Raw genomic sequence first — 22,930 nt, 5'->3', positions numbered from 1 at the left:
GGAGCAAAAACGGCCAGGCAGCAGCTGCCGTGGAAAGGACAGTGCAGGTGCCAGTGGCTCTGGAGGAGAAATCAGGCCTTTCCACAGCCCAGATCCTGAGTCTTGGGTAGGGCTGGAGTTTCCAGGTCTACCTGTTTTCCATGATTGCAGCGAGAACCTGGAGGTCCTAAGATGCCTTGTATTGGAGTAGATTACATGACCCTGGAAATTGTGGCTGGTCAGCAACCCATTGGACTAGCTGAGGCAAAAGTTGGGTCATGTAGGAAGTTCACCAAAATGACTGCTTTTCTGTGGCACATTTCTGAGTTGTCATTTTCAGCTGAAAGTTCTTGAACTACCAAATTTATAGTCAAATCTTCTTAGAGCCATTTGCAAAACTGCTGTTGGAAGCATCATTTGAAGATACTTCAAGCTAAGTCACCACTGTGTGCATTTGGAAAGGACATTTGACTGAAAATTAGCTGAATGCATAATACCATATCTTTGTTTTCCTTGTTTGTGCACTGCATTTGGGATCCAGGGTAAGTTTAAATGCATTACTATATGTAGCCATAGGACATAAAACCCAGTAGTTATGCAGATCAATAGTTTTCAGGCAAGCTCAATATGCCTGTTACTAGTAGACTATGCAGGAATATCTGGTCCTGTGGAATTGATTGTCTTTTCTTATTTATAGCACAAATTCACATTGAGAGATGACTCGGGGGGTAGCTGACTGTGAACCTACGGAACATTGCCTTAAATACTTTCCCCAGTACTACTTCTATGCATGCAGTTGCTGATAGGGTCTTGCAGGCAGCCGGCAGTGAAGAGAAGAGACGAGAAGTGGTCTGAAGGACTCAGTGTCTGTGGGGAAGGCTGTCTGCAGATGGATGAGGAAGTGAGAGTAGATGGCTTTTCTCAAATGTTGGTTGCTGCCTTTGTACTTCTCGTTACTTCTAATTTTATTGCTTTTATCACTTATTCTTCCTTTTTAATGATACTGCTTTAATAAATGATAGTGTTACAAGATTGATAAGGCAGCTTGCTGTTCTGAGGTTCAGCAGTGTATTGCACTCAGGTGAGAAGTGGCCGAATATTCCCTTTAAAGCTGTCAGAAGAGGGGAGAGGATCCTGTAGTAGAATTACGGAGATGGAGCAGAAGGACTCTAGGTCTGGATGGACAAGGAGAAGGTTTTGTTTGGTGTTTTGTCTAAGATTTATGCCGGAAATTAAAGCTGTGCTATGGAAGAGATTTAGGTGGAACAGAGAGGCTTTCTGGGCTGGGGAAGCAGGCCAACTGTGCACGTTTTCTCTTCGAGAATAGCATTTAGCAGGATGCAGAAGGAGTCAGCTTTTCTTCTGTCACTAACACCATTTCACATGCACTGCAATGACATACAGGAGCTGTGAGTGTACAGACAGGGAACCAAGCATCTTTTTCTCCTTTCTTTGAAAGCAAATCTCTGCGTAAAAGATTACATTTTTTGTTGTTGTTATTTTCTGCATCAAATAAATTCTGAGCTGTGTTTGCACATTTGGTCACTGTCACAGTATTCCAAGTCTTGCAGTCTTCTGTAAGTAGTTTATTTTGCGCTTTTCAAAGACCCCGCCATAGTGGTATGCTAAAGCATGCTTGTCCAGAGCAAAGCATAAAAAGCAACCCAAAAGTGGGTGTTAGGAAGTTACTGCAGCATGTCTGCAAACAGACAGTGTCCAGAGTTTTAAGATACGTAGACATTTGAAGATGCAAGGAGTCATTTAGTACAGAGCTGAACTCTGAAATCAGTGGCAGGGCACAAACAAGGGTGTAGGCACTGGAGGTGCACATCCTTTCAGGAGTGAGACTTCCATTCCAAACCAATAAAAGCAGGATACAGCCAGGCTCCTGAAAATCAGGGAGAGTCTTCTCCTAAACACATCGCTTAGGCCCTTGGGCAGGAGAAGGAAGAAGTGCAAGGCATGCAGAAAGAAGGACGGGAGAGATTTTTAAAATTCAGGCCATTTGTAAGAGGAAAAAAAAAAAAGAACTAAGAACTGCATTAGTTTTGAATTACATTAGAGCTGTTCCTTGGCGGGGCTGTGTGCCTCTTTTAGAAAGGCCACAGACCTTGGGATCAGCCAACCCCCTACTGTTACCACTCTCTGCTGGAAAGGGTCATGTATTGAATAGGGATGGGCTTCTGAAGTCAATACTCAAGCAGTGGAATTGAAAGAAAGATGCTTTTAAAAGCATTGGTCCAGTGTGAGCTGAGGAGCTGTGTGGTTTCATGCTGTGCTTATATTTGAGTATTGAGAAATAAAACTGCCTTTAAAGAGACTTGGATGTGTCACAGAGCCTTTCAGAAGCTGAGGAAGCAAGTCTGCTCTCTCACAGGCAAACAAGCAGCTGCACCTCTTGGTAGATAATTTGCTCAATGACTGATGAAAAAACACTGTCCAGCTGAGTGTTAACATTTGACTGAAATGTTGTTTGTTATTTCTTTTTAAATAGAAAAGCTACACAATGTGGACCCGGTCTAGGAGAAATTCTTGGTGGAATCTCTCCTGTGGAAAATCAGGGGAGGACCTGTTCATATGGTAGACTTCATGCTTGGGCATTTAAGAGCTACAAACTTCTCTTGAATGGTCACTACTTAATTTTAAAAAGGGATTTGGGCTGTTGAATTCTCTTTGCTGAAATAAATTTGCGTTTTTGGGTGGGAAGAAACAATCTAACTCACCCATTCAGACAAGAGTCTTTTATCGAAAGTGAAGCAAAGCTGTGTGGTAAAAGGTTGTTTAAAGTGTTGAACTGCTTTACTAGTTAAAAGAAGGGTGTTAAAAGAGTGGGAGGGATGTCAGGGAGCAAAGCAGAGAGAGGGAACCCGATTTCCTACTGAGACACCATGGATGTGGTATTATTGGTCATACTTGTGAGAGATAAGGAAACTATTAAAGGCATGTGACACATGGGGATTTTCATCAGCAGAAAAGGACACAGCAGCCCTTGCTAGGAAGTCAGCAGTGCAGCTGTTGTCTATAGAAGAGTCTTCCGAGTTAGATACGGATCGAATACCGTACTGTAGTACAGTGCCCATCTAGCATGAATTTAACCCCCGTAACATTTTCTGTCCCAATTTCTTGGCTTTCCTATAACCTTTTGGCTGCCGCAGAAGGATCATATGATCAATCTGATTATTCTTGTTTGTTGTATTTCATGGTCTGGGATACAAGGAAGTAGGTTTAAGGCAATATCGTCCGTACATGATGGTGCTGTCTCCTTTACACAAATCTCTTTCACCGATCAAAAGGTTTTCGTGTTTTGTTAGACTGTCTGATAAATGGAAATGTATGCTGTTCAGATGCAAAGCTGAGCAGAGAACAGGGTAATGAGTAAGAGCCCTTGAATTTCTGAGATGAATTTTCTTTACATCTAATAAAAAAAGGTATAATGGCATTCCTTTATTAAACCACATCTAATTTGTTATTTGCTGTGTTTATTAAGAGCTTTACTGAAAAATTCCTTGTTTGAGATTCATTTTCAGGAAAGCTACAAATCTGAAAACTCATCTGTAAACATTGTCTTCAAATGTCATTATTACTGTCACTGCATGAGTGAAAAAATGTTGTTTTTTGTTTGTTTTTTCCCTGTGTTTTAGTTAGGTTCCAAGCTGGTTCCCATACAAGTAGTTCCAGATGCTTGCTTTGTTCTCCTTAAATAGCCCTTAACAATTCTTGCAAACTGCGTTAAGCCTTTGCTGAAGAGCACTGTGACTTTGTGTTGCTAACCACTAATTTCTAGTGCACAGAATCTCAACTCTAGATATTACTGTGTTGCACCAGATGTCCTGTAATTTCTTCCTGAGTCTTTCCCTAAGCTAACTGGCTGGTTTTGGTCGTTTGGTTGGTTTCCTTTGCAAAGTTAGCGAGCTTAGGAAAGGGCCTTACAGTATTTCCTCATGACTTCCATGTGTCCCCCTGCTATTTCTCTTAGTGTTTTCTGAGCTTCACAGCTGATCATAAAAGGCTTTCGTAATTTTATGGTCATTTCTGATCCCTTTTCCAGTTCTGCACTTTGTGTCTAAATGCAGTGATTGTGACTGTCAGTTTCTGATTAATGGTTTCTAAAGCCAGGGATTGTGCTGTCAGACAGGTTGAATCTGATTTATGAAAACTTCAGCTACAGAGAGAAGACATAATAATAATTGGCTTTCCTAGCTCCTCATCAATTGCTTCATTTCTTAAGATTAACTTCTGCAGGAAATCATGTCAGCAAAACTGTCTGGCTCTCCTGGTTTAGAGACTTTTTTATGTGTTCAAATATTTCTTCCCATCTGACCACTTCTTTGAGTCATAAAGTATCATTGTCCTCACATTATGGATACTTAGATTAAGGAGTCTGTAAATGACTTATATTCCACCTACCTAAAGGACTAAGTTTCTCTTTATTTTTTTTGCAGTCCAGTCACTCTACAGTGAATTGAGTGGGGCTGGGAGGACTCTCGCATGCTAATAAGTGAAGAGGCTGCACTTCTATGTGCAATCCGTGTGAGAGCATGTGCTGAAAAGGAGATTCAGAAGAGTAAAGAACAGTTTCTCTTGACAGTCCAAAAGGCAAAAAAAAACAAAAAGGAGAAAAAAGGAGAAGCAGGAATGTGAATATTGCAGTGTAGTAACAAGGTTAGGATGAAAGGATCAACTAAGGGAAGGGATGTTTCAAAGGATGTAAAGACAAATCAGCATCAGTTACAGAGTGAGCAGCTACTCCTGAAAGATCAGTTGACAAAGACTGATTGAAATGTAGAGGAGAGCTTTCCAAAGACAAAATACAGTTAGTCCCTGTCCACATTTTTGTCCTACAAGGCCATGAACTCAGGGCAGTCAAAGTCAAGGACACGACTGTTGTCTGTTCAGTTGGTCTGTGGGCCTAACCAAGCATGACTCCCTCGTTCCTGTGCCAATACATTTTTTGACTAATTTTCTGCATGAAATCCTAACCTGAGGCAGGGCATCCAGTCTGCTTCTCCTTCTGCAGCCACCACTCCCACATCTCGTTCTTCTCCATTCTGTCTGTCCTTTTGGTCAGCTCATTTTCGTCACAATTAAGCCTTTCCGTGTTGTGATTAAGTTATTGTCAGTTACTTCAGTTCTGTCCTAGTCTTCATTGAATCCTGATCTCCATAGATTTGCAACCCTGCTTTTAATATTTCTTTTGCTTCTATAGAAACAGTAAAGTTAATTAATGTCTTATTGGACTCCTTTTCGTACCATCAGTGAGTGGGAATTTCCGCTCTTGGTGGCTAGTAGAGCAGAAAATAGCACTTTACAGCTAATATTAATTATTCATTTTTCTAAGAAGAGAGAAAGCATGTCCCTGCAGCAACCTGGACAGAAGTTCTTTCCTTCACATGACAGCACAAAAAAAATAAACATTTTTCGTTGCTTCCTCTTTTAACAATCATTCCTTTACTGAGTCATACCTATAGTCCTCACATTTCAGTCAAGAGATAGTTTTTGTACCAGAAGTGTCAACAGCCAGAATGATTCAAGTAAGTAGATTTCCCCATGCAGGCACCTACAACACTTACTTTAATTCTGTCCCAAGACATCTCCAGCAGAACGCGTGTGTTTGTGTAGTGAACAGTGAAGCAGGGGAGAAGCGGGCTGCGGCACTAGAAATGATATCTCTCATCACCCTGCGCTAGCTATCCTGTGCTCATCCTTTTTTCCCCTGCCTTTTGGAAGCAATTGATCTGCCTGTCCTGCCCAGAAATACAACCTGACGAAAAAAGTTCCCCGGAGATACTCACCCAGTCTCATTGGCACCTCCCTCCGGCCCATACTTACTTTGTGTGCAGCCTGGCAGATGAGTTGTTACCCAGCTAAGAGTTGCTCTGAGCTGAAGGGCAGGGGTGTTGTACCTAGACAGGCCGTGTTAGAGTATGACCTGGAGTAACAATGCATGGGGTAAATCACTCTTTTCCGTATAGATCTGGACCAGAACTTTGGGTTCTGTCTCCTGCAATGTGCTTTCCTTTTCCCCTGCTTCTGCAGTGGGCCCTGGCTCTCTTGCACCAGGGGACATGGCTGGATGCAGGCAGACACTGACATCTCCAAGGGAGGTGTATTTTTTGGTATGATTCAAGGTACTCAGCATAATCTGCTGGCGTAAATATGTATTTTAACATTGCTTCCTATCTGCTTGAAGTCAGTCATGTTTACCATGAGACTTACTTAGCAACCTTATCAGATCTCAAGTCAGTTATAGTTTTACTTTTAAGGCATTCATTTCAAAAAAAAAGATCTGCTTTTTTTAGAACAGTATTTTTTCTGGTGTACTGTCTTTTGCTGTAATTCACTGAAGTAGGTTGGCACAAAAACAAAATGCAAGATGCGTTTTTGGAAATACATGTCTTTGATTCTTCAGACACAAGGAGTTCTAAGTGCTTCATCATTTAGTTCCTTCAAATAATCTTTATTTCAAATAGCTTTAATGATGAATAAGTTGTAAATTTTCAGGTTTGCTATCAGGAAGTTTTCTATGCTGGGTATTCCCTGTAAGTCAAAATAACATGTGTTTCTACCTCAGACACTGAATGTTATCTTTGAAAAAATCCCGGAAAACGAGAGTGGAGATGCCTGTCAAACTATTCAAGTTAATGTGCTGGACTGTGACACCATAGGCCAAACCAAGGAAAAGAGCCTTCAAGCTTTCCTGAATAAGAATGGCTTTCTCTACGGTCTTCAGATGGATGAAATTGGTCTTGGTAAGTGTGTCACTGTGTTATATTTTCAAAGACTTCACTGACAGAGGCTGGGCAGAGAATGGATTGAGAGCAGCCCTGAGGAGAAGGACCTGGGGGTGTTGGTTGGTGAGAAGCTCAATGTGAGCTAGCAGTGTGTGCTTGCAGCCCAGAAAGCCAACCGTACCCGGGGCTGCATCAAAAGCAGTGTGGCCAGCAGGGCAAGGGAGGTGATTGTCCCCCTCTGCTCTGCTCTCGTGAGACCCCACCTGCAGTACTGTGTCCAGCTCTGGGGCCCCCGGCACAAGAAGGACCTGGAGCTGTTAGAATAAGTCCAGAGGAGGGCCACGAGGCTGATCAGAGGGCTGGAGCACCTCTCCTGTGTAGACAGGCTGAGGGAGTTGGGGCTGTTCGGCCTGGAGAAGAGAAGGCTCCAGGGAGACCTTGCAGCGGCCTGCCAGTGCCTAAAGGGGGCCTCCAGGAGAGCTGGGGAGGGACTCCGTGCCAGGGAGTGCAGTGATGGGACAATAGGTAATGGCTTTAAACTAAAAGAGGACAGATTTAGATTAGATCAAAGGAAGAAATTCTTCCCTCAGAGGGTGGTGAGGCCCTGGCACAGGCTGCCCAGAGAAGCTGTGGATGCCCCATCCCTGGAGGTGCTCAAGGCCAGGCTGGATGGGGCCTTGGGCAGCCTGCTCTGGTGGGAGGTGTCCCTGCCCTTGGCAGGGGGTTGGAACTGGGGGATCCTTAAGGTCCCTTCCAATCCAAACCACTCAGTGATTCTATGATATGTTTGTGAAGTTTTCTTTCTAGGAATATCTGCATTTGGCTTTGTTTTTTTATTTATTTATGTAACTTTTAGGCAGAAAGGATCTATTGTAAGGGATTTCCAGGGAAACACTAGGTCATTTATGCTACCAGTTAGAACAGCAGAACTATATCTGCTTCGCTTCTGCAAGGAGTTCAGCATGCAGCTATCAGCAGACACGTTACCTTGTCTACCTTTCTCCTAGTCCCAGTGTGACCATAACGCCAGGGCACGCTTGTGCAAACGAATAGCATCGTTAGGTGAAAGCACCTCTGAAAACGCTGTCTTGACCAACACAAAATGAAGGACCAGTAGCTTCCAGGAAGCCATCCAGGCCGTCACCCCAGAAGAGGAATCTGTAGTGTGGGATTGCAAAACCGCTCTTGTGTGAACTTGCACAGGGACAGAGAGAAAACAGAGCTCAATTGGGAGCCAGTGGTACTAAAATAATTAGGTAGTTTTTTACAAGCGTCTGTAAAGCAAGAATATGGTTGAGGTGTAATTGTTTTCTGTTGCTGTTGTACTGCAGAACTTGTGTCTGAGGAGCAGCAAAGAGAGTTGTTAGACATTGATGGTTCCTCAGAGGTGTTGGAAGACGGGATAAGGAAGCTAAATACCATCGGTCATTATGAGGTAAGCATGAAAACCATACCGATGAGTTGAGAAGCAGTTCCTTCCCAACTCCTAAATGCTGACTGCACAGAAATATCATGATTGATCAAAATCATGAAGATACAGCTGAGCATCATCAACAGAAGGAAGCAAATATGACACACGACTTTCTTGCCAATGAGTCACATTTTCTGTTACTCTTCAGAGAGGTTTGCTTGTTGCAGGGTTTCTTGCAGAGAAACTGTTACTTCAGGCAGTCATTCAGTTAACAGATCATCCGATTTCCAGCTATGGACACTACCATAAGCCTCTTCTAGTCTTTGCTGCTGAGTTTTTGTCATGCCATGATGAATTGTGCACCTTATCCCACCTTGTATTTTCTTCTCTGAACTTTTGTGAAAGATCATTGAGAGCCAAAATAAAACAACGTCTAGGCTAAGTTTGATCTTTATTCTCTTGAAACCTTCTGCGTCACTCCTTCTCTTTTTATCTATCTCTTTCTGCTTCTATCTACTGTCACCCCTTATACCCTAGTTTTTCCCCTCCACTTCCAATTGCACCTGCAAACCAGTCCTTTCCAGTGCTGCAATTCTCTCTCCATCATTGCAGCTCCACACAGGGCCACATCTAGTGGCAGAGCCCTTTTGGGAATAGCATGCTGGAAAATCATAGCAAGAAGCATTGTCTGTGGAAGGAATTTCCACTGAAGCTAGACAAAATAGAGGGCAAGAGTCTGGGGTAAGATGTACAGGAGATGATTGGCCTTAGGTGATACGGTAGCTCACATTTTGATGCTTACAGATAAATGCTGGAAATGGAGTTAGTGTGCTGAGTGCTTTTAAATGAGCTTTCTTCATGCTTTCATGCACGTTGAAGTTGTAAGTCTGGCTCTTGGCACGAAACTCAATTTTTATTTATTTGAAAGTTTTGCTGCTAAGTGTAGGTCTGTGTCATGCAACGTAGCATGGTGCTGAGAAGCCCTGAACAAGTTGCTGCCTGCATGAGCAAGTAGAGTGCCATCCACAGACAGGACCAAGGACTCCTAGCAGGACTGTTGGCAGCCTGAGAGAAGCACAAGGCTGCTCAGGTTTGAAGAAAGCCCCTTTGGAGTCACTTTACAGTTTTCTCTAGGAGGTTGTTGCCCTCCTTACATTGTAGGGAGGCAGAGGTGAACTCAGATGTCCCGAATCCTAATCCGGTGTCCTAAATACAGTCTCCTCTGTGCCTCTCTTGAATCTTATCTGTATGGCGTGGAACTTCCCTCCGCTCAGTAAAGATTTTGTACAAATTAGGACACTGCAGTGTTGCAATCAGTGTCTGTGCAGCAAAGGTCATCGTAGATTTGACTCTGAATGGGTATCCGAACTTCTGTCTAATGTGATGGTACCGACACTGCCAGCCCCTTTAGTGCAGGTGCTCCTTAACTTTCCATGGCAGCTTTTTGCACGTCTGAGCTCGTGGTGCGCTAAGGCTCGTGGGCGCCACACCTCGCGGCAGATGAGTCTGCTCCCCTTGGTCACCGCCATCCCTGGGTATCTTGGTCCCAGACCTTGTTTTCATCTGTGGTTTCTGCAGGCAGATGTGTGCTAGATAGGAGGTTCGGTTGTTTTTGCAAGCTGTAACTATACTAATTATAGCTTAGCAGCTGCCTTATGGAAATTGTGCTGGGTATCTGGTAGATATTTTAGTCCATTTTTTTGGACCCTGACAAAGCTGTAGATTTTAGGCAGAAGCTCAGAGGCATTTTAGTCAGCGGCTTGGTGGCAGGTATCAGCAATTAGCATATCCAGTTTATTCTCTTGTATGCGTAGTAATGCAAAAAGGAATGTAAAGATGTCTAGTTATCAAGCAAAGCAAGAAAAGGAAACCTGCATACACAGCGTGAGCTTAGTAACATTGCCTGAGGAACTCCAGCTTACATTTCAACAGGACCTAGAGTTTTGTGGCAAGCCTGATTTTTTCTTTTTGCTTGCCAGCCTTAAACACTCAAAACTAACCAAGTGTCTGGAACTGGGAAGTAACATCATGTCTTTTTAAGATAGTCAAGCATGAGGGCTGCATTGTAAAGGTGCCAGACTCACCAACTACTCTTGAAAAAGCAGACTTCATTCCTACAGTAATTCTAAAAATGTGCAAATAGGGGATGTTTGCATTTTGTGTGTTTTTTTAATGAAGGGAGAGAAATCCACTACACCCTTCTTAAGACCTTTATGTGTTTCTTTATGCTCCTTTTGCTTTAAGTCTGTGCTCTTAATAGGGATATTGATATGATTATTTATGAGGTCTGCACCATTGTTTACATGAGAGTAACCACAAGTCTTGACAAGAAAGGTGACGATTATCATAAAATCTTACTTCCCACGCAAGAAGTGAGCTGGAGAGCCACTTTTAGATCTGCTGTCCAAGTAAAAACATTTTGAGGTGCTCAAAGGAGCAACCTACCAGAAAAAGTGATTTAGGCAGTCGGACCCCAAAAGAAGGGCTTATGTTGTTTTTTTGTAGACATCACTGAAAGGAACAGCAAGTATGGATGCTGCAGCAATGATAGAGAAGGGAAAGCATAATTGTATTCAGTACTAAAAGCAGTACTTGTCCCAGAATAAAACCTGAAGTGGGGCTTGAATTGTGGTTGTGCTGCAGCAGGGCCCCCAGCACCCAGAGGGAAGCACAGTTCTCCCTGAGCCCGGCCTTTCTCCTGGGGACAGGAGCTGGTATCTCAGCGTTGGGCGGCTCTCCTGCTCCTCGGGGAGGCAGCACATTGCCCGTGACGCTCGGGGAAGGGGCAGGCTGTTGTGCAGCCCTGTTCCTGTTCACCCGTCTTCAGGGAGGAGCAGGGGGACTCTTGGTCTCTCTGGGTGCTTGTGTCACACCACGAGATAGCCTTAGAACATATCCGTACTTGCAGCTGGGTTTTAAAGTGCTCTGTGTTATCTGGAAGAGCTCTGAGACTCTGTGTGACAAATGGAAACCCTGCAAAATATAAGGCTTACAAAATACACTTGCTCCTGGAAAGTAAATCCAATGTAAGTGCAGATTTCTTTGGCACAAGACACAGCGTTTGATAGAGTATCTTAATGTTTAAACTGGTTTCTAACACTGGGCTGGCTGCCAAGGTTTAAAAAATACTTAAATTATTTTGGCAGACATCCCTTCCTAGAACTGGCCAGTTGTTTTTGTAATTATAGAGGGAAGTATACTAGCACTTGGCAAAACCCAACGTGTGACGGCAGAGCAGTGGTGTAGCTCTCAGCAGGAGCTGTTTTGGACTTTTCTTTGACAATAAAAGCATGACTTGCCTCTTTCTTTCAAAGATAGTGGTTTCTATCCTGGCAGCCCTATAAATTCAGGCAAGGAGGGGGAAGATTTTTCCTAGAAATCACAAGGTAACTAGGTATGGATTTTGACCTTACGGTCCACGGGTCATAAATATTTTGGTCACTTTGGGAACTGAGGTTTGAAAATAGCTCTTAGGGGAACTGGGCTAGACCCTAACCATGACCTACTTCAGCAAGATATGTTTGGTTTTGCTTTCAGATTTCAAATGGAGCAACCATAAAAGTCTTTAAAAAGAAGACAAACACTCGATCAGGTAACAAAGAAACTGCGCTCTGTTTAATCTTGTGTGAGGAATGGGCTGGGGATGCAGAGTAGTGAGCTATGGCCAGTTGTGTCTTGGGCAGCAAAACTGGCACTTTAATAAAAGAGAGCCAAAAGAAGAGCCACGTTACCCTGGCTCTGCGCCTCTGGCAGGCACAGGGGGCCTAGGAGGAGGCAAGAAGGCGAAGGAAAGAAGGGCAGAAGGACTTGCAGTCCTTGGTTACTGAGTGATTCAAGGTGCAAACTCGCAGGCAGGAAAAGAGGGCAGGGAAGATGACAAGAAGTGCTGACTGATAAGATCGGCACAGGAAACGTGCCCTGCTTCAGTGCCCTCCGCTGTGCGTCAGCCCCGGGGGAGAAGCAGCACTCCCGGCGTGCGATTCACCTCGCCGTCAGAGCAGACATCTGCAGCGAGGAGAGATGTGGCCGCGGGGCGCGAGTCACGGGGTGGCACTGCCTTCGCCCTCGGCAAGAGCAGGGCCGTCTGTTCCCAGCCAGCTCTCCAGCCCGCCCGCAGAGTGCCCTTAACAGAGCCCAAACCACGCAGCCGTCCCCTCTGCTGCCCGTCGTCCTCCCCTCGGAGGAGCTGTGGTTTGCACCTGCCTCACCCGGCAGCAGATGATGCCCATCAGCCGTCCAAGCTGGCACAGGGGGAAGGGAGCTGGGGCCTCTGTGTTTCTGAGGCTTCCCCCGCACTGCGGGCAAGAAAGTGTGACACCGAGCCTGCTCGCTCAGCATCCTGACACGCACCATGGTGCACAGCACAGTTCGCAGGCTCGTAGCTGGGTGTTTTGTTAATGCCTGCTTGCTTTCTGTTGTTTAGGTGTGGACTACTCCGACGAACACTGCCATTTGGTGAGTTCGGTCCTCACACTGTTACGCGGTAGATTTAATGCTGGCCTGTATTTGTGTCTGTGCCGCCTCTAATCTCTTCGTTGACAGATTTTACCAGACTCTGAAGCCAACAAAGACGTGAAAGGAGCGGGTCACAAAGGAAAGCAGAAATTCAAAGTGAAAGAAATGTATCTGACAAAGCTCCTGTCGACCAAGGTGAGCTGGGAAGGTCTTTTCTGCGGGGCCGGGGGGGGTTGGTGTCAGGCTTGGCTAGTTTGGCACAATGGAAACAGAATTTTAAGCAGAAATTATGCAAGCTTTCTGTATGTATATCAAATGTTAAATAAAAAAACCTGTGAAAGTCACCCTGCTAACTACAGTTTATAACCATTTGCAAAGATGACCACATTTCAGGTTTTCTAAAGCTCAAGTTCTACAACATTCCATTATTCACAGTCTCCATCTCCTCAGTAAGCACAATCTTTTTTTTTTTTTTTTAATAAGGTTAAATAAAAAAAAATTAGTTATTGGAGTTATTGAATGTGAGTTTTGCAACTGAGCTCCACAGAGGAAAAACAGTCCCTGCTATAGAAACAGCTTTCAGTCAACATTTTCCTTGCTTTCTGGTGGAGTTTTCCCAGCTTAAAGACAACTCCCAAGGCCTGAATTTCAGCCAATACTGCCCATGAAATCAAATAATCTTTTAGGGTCTCAAATGAAATCTCCAAAATAACTAGATGAATTTTAAAAACAAGGCCCTTAGCATTTGTGATACAGTTACCTAATTTATACAGTACCCATTACTTAGGAATAAGCCGTGCTCGCTCCCTCCAGTGATGTCATCTGGTTTCTGACTTACTCAGATGGGATATAAAACTCTTTGCAACAGCATATTACTTACAGTATTAATCAGTGCACAACACTGAGAGCTGGGCAATGCGAGACGCCTGAAGGGATGATGATTATGACCTTCTTGCATTTAAAAATCTATCAGTCATTATTTAATTAGATTGTTGATAGCTTCTGAAGTAATTCGGGACACTACTCAAAGTGAGAGTGAAGACTGGTCACTTCTCATTAGCCATGGAAACTACCATAAGCCCTCAGGAATTGCTGGGGAAAAACCATTAATATCTTACAGTGGAAGTCTGAAGTACCAAAGAAAAGATCAGCCTCTTAGGAAGCAGTCCTTTAGAGGGCTTTAAATGAATCGGCTTTCTCCAGTGTAGGATAGTGCTCTGAACAACAGTGTCGTGAAATTCTTTGCTGTGAAATTCTGCCTGTGATGAGCCAGGCACTGAAGGAAATTGCATTAAATCTCTTTGCCTCTTTCTATCACATAGACATGCACACAGGCACAATGAAACGAACAGGACAGTAACACATCAAGGCCCTGCGATACACTTAAATCCTTCTTGTTAAATCCTTCTTCAATGTCTGGAGAGCTGATGTCTTCCATTCGGGAAACTCAGCAAGTGATTCCCTCCACACACAATTTGTCACAACATTCCTCACAATTCTCCGGTCAGCAACATGGAAGTGATATGTGAAAGCAGCTCATTATGGTGTGTTTGTAGTTTCAATTTTGTTACTGACTGTCTTGTTTCCAGTAGCCTGTGGCCTAGATTTTTGCCACAAGCGTATTGCAATTTGTGTGTGTGGTTCCCCAGGAGCACATTCAGCTCTCTGAGACAACAAATATTGTCCTTTTCTTGTGTAACAGCAGCATTGCTCATTTTCTTTACTTTTCAGGTTGCGATTCATTCAGTTGTTGAAAATCTCTTCAGAAGCATTTGGAGTTTACCCAACAATAAGGCACCTGTTGCCATCAAGTACTTTTTTGACTTTCTGGATGCCCAGGCTGAGAGCAAAAAAATCACTGACCCCGATGTGGTTCATATCTGGAAAACCAACAGGTACATCCGTGCGATGGGCACAGGAGTGCACGCACTCTGCAAAAGCGTAGTTGCAGAGATGGAGCAGGTCGCCTGTAATCAGAAGAATAAGATTAGATTTTGTTATGTCAGGGTGAAGGTGTGGTTTGGCCCTGTGGGTCCCCATAATTTTAGTACATCAATTAGGTACTGATAAAAACCACTCCAGGACTTTGGAGTCTGCACACTGACTTGAGATTCAGAAAGAAGTGTCTGCAGGTTGAGGGTGCTGTTTGAAGTTGGAGGGGTGAGCGACTGATGTGTGTGCTCCGTAGCCTTTGTTCCATGACCTCTCTTCTAACATGAATAAGCAGCACAAAATGCGCTCCTTTTCATGAGCACAGTGCAATTAAACTGCTATTCTAAAGCAGTTGTGCGGCCTCAGCGGTTAATTTTAAAGATGCTTGTTCTTTCCCTGTCTAGTCTTCCTCTGCGCTTCTGGGTGAACATACTGAAGAATCCCCAGTTTGTCTTTGATATTAAGAAGACTTCACATATAGATGGCTGCCTGTCTGTAATCGCACAAGCTTTCATGGATGCCTTTTCTCTAGCAGAACAGACGATGGGGAAGGTAATGCTGCCTTTCATGTATTTTGCTAACTTGTCAATCACTTTTTCAACTGATTTGGGGGATGGAGTCCTGGATCTGCTGAAGCTGAAGGCAAAACTGACAGTGGCTTCATTAAGTTGGGTTTCCACTCCTTGTTGCTCCATCACACAAGACTTTAAAGAATTCATTGGAGGAGACAGATACACCTACTAAAATGCCATACTTATAATTAACTGCTGCTTATCTTCTCTGCAGTTAGTTTCTGTGCAGTGTACAGAATATGCGGAAGAGGGTGGAAACAGTAAAATTTTAAATCAAGTTTTTAACAGTTTTCAAACAGAGGTCTTAACAGTATTATCATTATTTAATAAGTAGTCCAGACTTTGCCTGCCAGACACAGATGTGCAGAAAACACAAGTAGTAAGCTACTGGGATCTGTGTGAATACTTGAAAGAGCTCCAAAGTTTTAAACAATTCCTTTAATCTATATTAGCTACACCTTCTTAATATCCAGAATTATTTGCCGGAGGAACAGGTCCAGAAATCTTAAATTCATAAGTTCTTTAGTATAATATCCAGAACCCTGGAGATCAGAAATAATTCATTTTTCCTGAGGATATACTCATTTCCCTTGGACCAAAGCAGGCAGTATGTGCTCAGGCTCATGGTACCAAGAAAAAAAAGGCTAGAGATTTTTCAGTCTAAAATTTTATATAGAAAAATGGAGTAATTTCCCATGTCATCTGAAGCAACTGCTCTTCTGCTAAAGGTAAATAACAAATAATGTGCTTGTTTATCTTACTTCAGGAGTGAAGTGTCATGAATTAAAACTAATCACATCAGTTATTTGATGAAAACCTGCAAATGAGCATGGTCTATTAAGTTTCTGCACTTGTGAAGTAGAAATGGATGTGTCAACCTGGATTGTGAAGAACTATTGATACGGCAGCTCCCATTAGCCATTAGCCATTAGCCACATTAGCCGTTGGGAAAAAAGGGATGCTGAAACGTGATGCTTTGTAACGCAGTTACCACCTTGTTAGATGTTAGTAAAATGTATTTACTTCCATGATTTTTAGCCCTTCATCGTAAAACATTCTTTAGCCACTTAGAAAACAAACATACTTAAAACCCTTTATCACATAGTGGAAACAGGAGTGACAAGGTATCACATGCTGGTGTCATTTATTCCCCAGAATTTAAAACTAGAGCAGTCACAGGAAACTACCAGCCCCCACTTTTACATTTTGAAAACATGGTTTCCAGGTGGGGCTTTAGCTCCTGCCACAAACATCAGCATTTTTTTTCCTCAGCAGCCAAAAGCTGCCTGGTCAGTCAGTACTGACCTGGGTTGCTGCAGCCCTGGGGAAAAAAAAATATCCCTTTGGCCGTGTATGGCTGGCAGTCAGCTCCCCACGCTGTTAAAGCCCTGAGCGGAGGGAATAGTAGGGACCAAAGTGTTTCAGGGGAACCTCTGCCAGCACAGTGTCTTGCAGGGCTCTCCGCTCTGTGACCCTGGGGGAACTTTCCACAGCTCTGCTGTATCCTGTATGTAAATAGCTCAAGCCCTTTGCTTCAGCTTTCACAATCTTTCACGTCCAGAGAGGGGTGGGGAGGAAGTTAGAAAGAAGTTTGTCTAAGGGACAAATCTTCAGCACTCCCGATGCCACTGGAAATAATTACATGGCAACTGTCATGAAACACAATGCACTATTACTGAAGGCTGTTCTTCATCTTTCTTTCATAACCTTGATTCCTTGCATGTAACCACTGCAAAGAGAAATGAGTCACACAGAGACACAATTAGCTGCAATTAACTATGTGGAGGTGGAACCTCAGGAAAATCTGTGCTGCGAAAATTGACAAGGCTTCAAATATTTTCTTTTAAGGAAGCACCAACAAATAAACTTCTCTACGCTAAGGACATTCCACTCTACAAGAAGGAGGTGAAAGCGTACTACAAAGCCATCAGGGATCTGCCCCAGCTGACCACTTCAGAGGTTGAAGAATTTCTAACTCAGGAATCTAAGGTGTGGTCGAAAAGTGGGAACTTCATTTGCCTTCCCATTACTTTTTTTAAAAAAGGAGAACCATCTGACCAGCGCTGTTTTCTGTTTTAGAAACATGAAAATGAATTTAATGAGGAAGTGGCCTTGATTGAAATCTACAGATACATAGTGAAGTATTATGATGAGGTAAGCACATCTGCAGTTCCTGCTTCCCCCCGACATCCACTTGCCATCGCAGGATGAAAGCCGGGCTTGGCAGACAGACCAGGGGCTGTCCTGTGAATTACCGGGTGCCCACTCCAGAGGCAGCGCGGCCGCGGGGCTGCCCGAGTCCCCACCTCCCGCAGGGCTCACAGGCTGAGGGTGCGTGATGCACCCTCGCTGTCGCCACTGGTTTTCGCACAGGCGATAGAAATGAAACTCCCTGCAGTTCTGGGGAAGTTCCTGTGTAGTCAACGCATCTCAGTTTGCAGTGTATCTGTTAATGCCTGTCACAACTCCTGCGCTTGCACTGTTTTTCCCTGGCGATTCAGAAACCTGATTAGACTCTAGCACCAGGGATCTCGCTCTAACAGTCGGTACAAACCCCTCAGCAGGGCACACTCGGCCTTGCAGTAAGACAAGTGCTGCTTTCCCATCACAGCCCTCTCATCCTCTGCTCCAATACGTTCCCTTAATGAAAAGAAGCTCTAGATTCCAGTCCCCGTTATTGCCAGCAAAAGAGCCCTTCTCTCACCTGGATGCGTTTAGTCACAGGCTGCCTCTAAGCTGCTTTGTGAGAAAATCCCTGCCCTCCGCTTTACCCTGGCAGGATTCTGCTCGCCGTGATGCTCGGCAGCCTTAACAGGGGCCGCGTGTGCCCGCGCGGGGATGCAGATGAGAGCCGGCCGCGTGTGCAGCCTGGGGGCCTCGTTACTGCTTCCAGCAGGCTGGCTGGGTCTCCCAGCAACAGGACCTTTTCCTCTTTCATCCCCAACAGCACAGCATCAGCCCTCGCTGTAATCAGCCAGCTCTCAGTCACCTGTTAGCTAGCTTGATGCTTCTGATCTCTAATATCTTGATCTGGCTCCGGCATCAAATCTTTGCCTCTTAAAAGAATTTTAGAGTAATACTTGGAGAAGGACTGCGATTCATTAACCTCATTAAAATTGTTGACACAGAAGAGTTCAGCATCCGTTCTAATCCTAATGCCCTTTTTTGAAGGCAGCACCAGCTATGCTTGTCCCATCCTCAGAAAGACATCCCTCCCTCCCCCTGCTCTTCCCTGCTCCGGCATTTGATGCGTAGCAGCTAAACCTCACTCGCTGGGTGCCGAGACCTCAGTCCCTTTGTAGAGTTGCCAGCAAAGAGTTCTCAGACACCAGTCGTGCTCCTTCCCATCACCTGACGCGCTGCCAAGTGGGTCAGCTGGAGCAGGAGAGGCAGTTCATTGCCCTGGGTTTGGAGGGCAGACGAAGAGAAATAAAAGATCAATTGCAAATCTGCTCCGGGGTGAAAGTGGAGCAGTGGCCTTGCCTCACACTTTAATAGCTGAACATGTGTGGGGTTTGTTTTGGTTTTAGCTTGGCTCTGTCGTTCTTCCCTCTGTGGAAGTGTTGCAAATCCTGTAATCATAATGACTTGAAAGGGAAACTACCAAAATAAAGTGTTAAAGTCAGAAGAGAATGTTTACATACAGGCGGGCATTCAGATGGATTTTTCTGCCAGTAGTCGCTGGAATGCAGAAAAGCGGGCTTTAAAGAATTGCAAATCAAATAAGCTCTAAGAAAATTACTCTCTTTTTTTTTTGCTAATTGTTAACAGATTGTCAGCAAACTCGAGCGAGAACGGGGGTTTGAAGAAGTCCAGAAACAGCTCCAGCAAGTAAAAGCCTTATTTGATGAGAAGAAAAAATGCAAATGGATTTGAGCAGAGCACTGACTCACAGCGTCACTGTGGGGAATTTTAAATAAGCGCTACTGCTCCCAGAACAGTTTTGAATGACTACATGTACAGGGTTTGAAACATTTGGACACTCTTCTCCACTCGGACCATTCCAAGTACAATCTAAGTTTGGGAATGAAGCGTGTGCAGGGGTAGATACTCCAATGTGAGCGTGTGAAAGCGAAAGTGAGGCCGGCATCGGTGGGGCCGGCACTGTTAGGTACCTGAACGTGTACCTTTTTTGTTCAAAAAATACTGCCTCAGTAAGCTTTCTGCTTACTTAACAACAAGCTTGTAGGAGGTGCACAACGCACACTGCAAGTTCAGAGTCGCCCGCATTAAGTTGCTTAGCTCTGTTTTTAAGACAGAAAGCTGATGTTTTGCCACATCCTTTCAGCGGCCCTGGCTGTGAGGATGAGCTCCGGTGTCAGACTATAGGTCAGCTGCAGTTTCCTTCCTTCCAGACAAATGTAGGCTGGCTCCTGTTTGAATAAAGAAACAGCACCCAAGTGACACTTAGGACAAGCTCGCTTAGCAGAAAAAGTGGGCCTGAGGGTTGAAGTGCAAGTGGCACGTGGCAGGACTTCTTTCTCCGAGTTTAAAAATTGCAAGGTGGACCCAACCACTGAGCAGGGGCGAGGCTTTTGGAGAAAGGAGCTGGACTGGCACCAGCCCGTGTTTACAGCTCCACCTTTCCATCCTTACGTAAGCTGTGAAACTCGTGAGCAGCTTCACAGGTGAAACCCCCGTGCAGCTGCACTGCATCAGACCAGGCCGTGAGGACGGCGGCACAGACCCGTACTCAGGTGCACGAGGCACAGGCCCACGCGCCCGTGCTGCCAGGCCTGCTGTCAATGTGCAAGGGGCTCACAAACCAAATGCCAGCAGTTCAGTTCAGTTTAGTTTAGTTTTCCAGATTGTCCAAACAAAAGCTTTGTCAAGAGGGTTAGTTTAATAACGTGTACGAGCAGGAGGCCTCTGGTGATCCCTGGTCGATGTGTACGTGATACAGCTAGGGACTGGGGGCGGGGGGGGGGACAGCCCTTGTTAGTCCCACCGGGGCAGTTTTCTGAGGCTTGGCTGTTTTCAGAGCCTGGGGGGAAGGGGGGAATTGCGTCTGTGGCTGAAGTCAGCCCAGCTCAAACGCAGGTGTGTGGCCGTGCTGCTGCTGGTGCAGTGGCCGCGGTGCCGAGCCGCGGAGGAACAGCCGTGGTGCTGGCTCTGCTGCTGCACCAGCGCGCCCTCCCAACACCACCACCACAAGGCCGAAACATTTGGTCGGCACAGGCTCTGCTGCGACTGCTGTGGTGGCAGGCACTAAGGCTGCAGCCCGCCCTTAGGCTTGAGCCAGGGCTTTGGCAAGAAGCCTCTCGTGCACACCAGCCACCGGAGGAGGCGGTGAGCTCTCGCCTCGTGTTCCCGAAGGGCCGCACCTGGGCAGCACAGGGGGCACCACTCAGCCGGCGCAGGTGGCCCACGCTTAGGGCAGGCAGCGTGTGCTGGGGCTGGGACGAGACAGCGAAGCCTGAGCACGGCTCCCAGGCAGCCGAGCGCGCAAAACATTTATTTCTGCGCAGCGCGGCCTTGGAGGAGCCCGGAGGCTGCAGCACGATACGGGGGCTGGCTGGTTTTGTTGCATGCGCTACCAGGAGCTGGTACCCGGCACAAGGACAGCCAGCGCCAGGGAATGCTAACCAGGGTTTGGCAGAAGCAAGGGCGCCTGTTAACACGGGAAACGAAACAAAACAAAACAAAACAAAACAACACGTTGCCTACTGGTCTGCCCCCTCCCTACCATGTGATTGCACAACTTGTACCTCTTACATATCAGAGAGGGGAGCCACCAGCCCATACTGTGATGGCTTTTTAAAATTCAAGTCTTTTACTTGCTATTAAGTTTACACTTTATACTTGATGGAATGTATGGCTTTGTTCAGGAAGCTGCACTACAGTGTTGCAGTACTTTCAGCAGTTCTCTACCTGGCACAATATAGTGTGATATAAATTTAGTTTTAATGGAAAAAAGAAAAAAAACACAACCCTAACCTATCTTGCTCTCTGTCCTGAAGAAGCGGACCATGGCTTGAGCAGCACTTAAGCTTAGATTACCTGTACTTAAGGGCTTTGATTTTTAACATTCTTAACCTAAACTTTTAAAGCAGCATCGAACAAACAAACAAAAAAAGCACAGTAATTAACACAGAAGGACAGGCATAAGCAATTTACTCTTTCTGGTTAGACAGATGTCTCAGAAGTTCAGTTCCATTTCAAGTGTTTGCTGGAAGTGCATTTGAAGGAAATGTGATCGTTTTGTTCAACAGTAATCTTCTGTACAGGCAGAAAAACAACCCAAATTTCTGCTTGAAAAGCTGTAAAATATAATCTGTTTGCGTGGGTCTGATCCTGTGAACCTCACTCTATGTGTTTTTATGATGAGAAAACAAAAATCAGTCCTATTCTGTATTTGTACTACTGCTTGTTTGCTACAATAGCGTTGATGATTTCTAGAGATTATGTGTTGAAGCAGGCCCTGTAGCCTTAGCCTACAGCCTGGAATAGGATTATTGCCTTTTATTCAAGCCTCCTAAACAGCTTCACTCTGTTCGTAACCCATTTGAAGTCATGCTGGGACTTTGTAACCGGTAAGGTGGATTTCACAAAGTGATGTGAAGTATAATTAAGTGATTGTAGCTCTTTTGGTAGGTTTGGGTCAGCACACAAAACATTGGCACACCTTCCATATTCGCAATTTGCTGTTATTTTGTTACACACAGACAAAGCAACCAACCTGTGACTACAGCTACCTTACGGCAACCCAACAATTCTAATCGCATTCTCTGAAATGAAAGCAAACTTCTTTAACTTATTTTCACATGTTTACAGGCAAACTGCTATTGCAAACAGCATATTTTCTAACACTAGCTTACAGAGCATTATTTTGCAGTCATTTAGTTTAAAGTCAAATGCTACTAATGTGTAAAGTAATTCCTGTTGTACAGAAGTTAACCTGTTGTTTAAAATGAATGGTTTAAAAAAAGTGCAAATGACAAATACATGTTGGTGTTTGTATGGGTTTATCTAGAATAAAATGCCTTTGAAGGTTATTTTGATTAGTTTGTGTATTTAAAAATGGTTAAGAGAACAAAGAGCTTGTAGCCATGTTGAGGTTGTACGAGACGTGGCGTGTAAGACACTGATCGGCATCAGCTCGGAGGCTCCACTAAGGTTCCAGCTCCGCGGAGGCTCCAAGGCACAGCCACATGGGCAAGCACCGTGTTTTACAGCCACTTCAGTGACCCTGAAGTTGGGAAGTACGAAAAGGAAGGCCTGGTGCAGCATCAGGTGGTGCCAGGGGTGGGAATCACTGGCCTGAAACAGAGCAGCAGCCTCCCTGCGGGGCCTTGGGGCGGGAGGCACGTGGAGGGGGATTCCCTGCAGCCTCCCAGCCCCAGGCAAGCATCAGCAGGCAGAAGATGCAGTGCACAGCTTCATTTGCTTCGAGGCTCTGAGGATGATGATAGTTTTTTTTAAAAAAAGTTAAAAAAATAAAAATGAGGATAACCTGATAACCGTTATTTCAGGAGAGGAATTAACTCTTGGGAAGAGAGCCTGGGACCAACTGGGAAAGGGAGCCCACAAAACCTGTGGCTAACCATCATCCTTCCTCCTGTTACTAGCCGCCTTCTACCCTCCAAGGCTTCCCTAGTTTGTATAAATCCCCTTCCCCATGCCCTGACACCGTGCAGAAGTCCTGCAGAACACCACGTACCCAGGGTCACAGACAGAAACGAGGTTGTTGAGCGCTAGCTCTTTGCAACCATTATGCACAGTGCACCACATAATGGTAAGCACTGGCGAACCTAACGTCTGGCAAGGTTAGCTCAGACACAGAGCATTACCTTTTCCAGGTTAATCCTCCAGGAGACAGAAGCACCTTCCATTGCTTCTAGTGGTTACAG

General features: G+C 45.0%; 1 protein-coding gene across 1 annotated transcript in view; it reads left to right on the top strand.

Moving 5' to 3' along the window:
* Positions 1 to 22,075, top strand: part of PLXNC1 (plexin C1) — a 71,931-nt gene extending 49,856 nt beyond the window's left edge. The window contains exons 22-31 of the mRNA XM_013182534.3: positions 6,551 to 6,728; positions 8,042 to 8,145; positions 11,659 to 11,713; positions 12,545 to 12,576; positions 12,664 to 12,771; positions 14,308 to 14,471; positions 14,913 to 15,060; positions 16,929 to 17,069; positions 17,160 to 17,234; positions 18,852 to 22,075. Of these exons, the coding sequence (XP_013037988.3) occupies positions 6,551 to 6,728; positions 8,042 to 8,145; positions 11,659 to 11,713; positions 12,545 to 12,576; positions 12,664 to 12,771; positions 14,308 to 14,471; positions 14,913 to 15,060; positions 16,929 to 17,069; positions 17,160 to 17,234; positions 18,852 to 18,956 (1,110 nt within the window). The 3' untranslated portion in view covers positions 18,957 to 22,075. The remainder of the gene's footprint in view (positions 1 to 6,550; positions 6,729 to 8,041; positions 8,146 to 11,658; positions 11,714 to 12,544; positions 12,577 to 12,663; positions 12,772 to 14,307; positions 14,472 to 14,912; positions 15,061 to 16,928; positions 17,070 to 17,159; positions 17,235 to 18,851) is intronic.
* The last annotated feature ends 855 nt before the right edge of the window (positions 22,076 to 22,930 follow it).

This window comes from Anser cygnoides, chromosome 1 (genome assembly GCF_040182565.1).
Source record: "Anser cygnoides isolate HZ-2024a breed goose chromosome 1, Taihu_goose_T2T_genome, whole genome shotgun sequence".
Classification (NCBI taxonomy): Eukaryota; Metazoa; Chordata; class Aves; order Anseriformes; family Anatidae; genus Anser; species Anser cygnoides.
The sequence above is the reverse complement of the archived record's forward strand: the minus strand, read 5'-3'. Positions and strand labels throughout refer to the sequence as shown.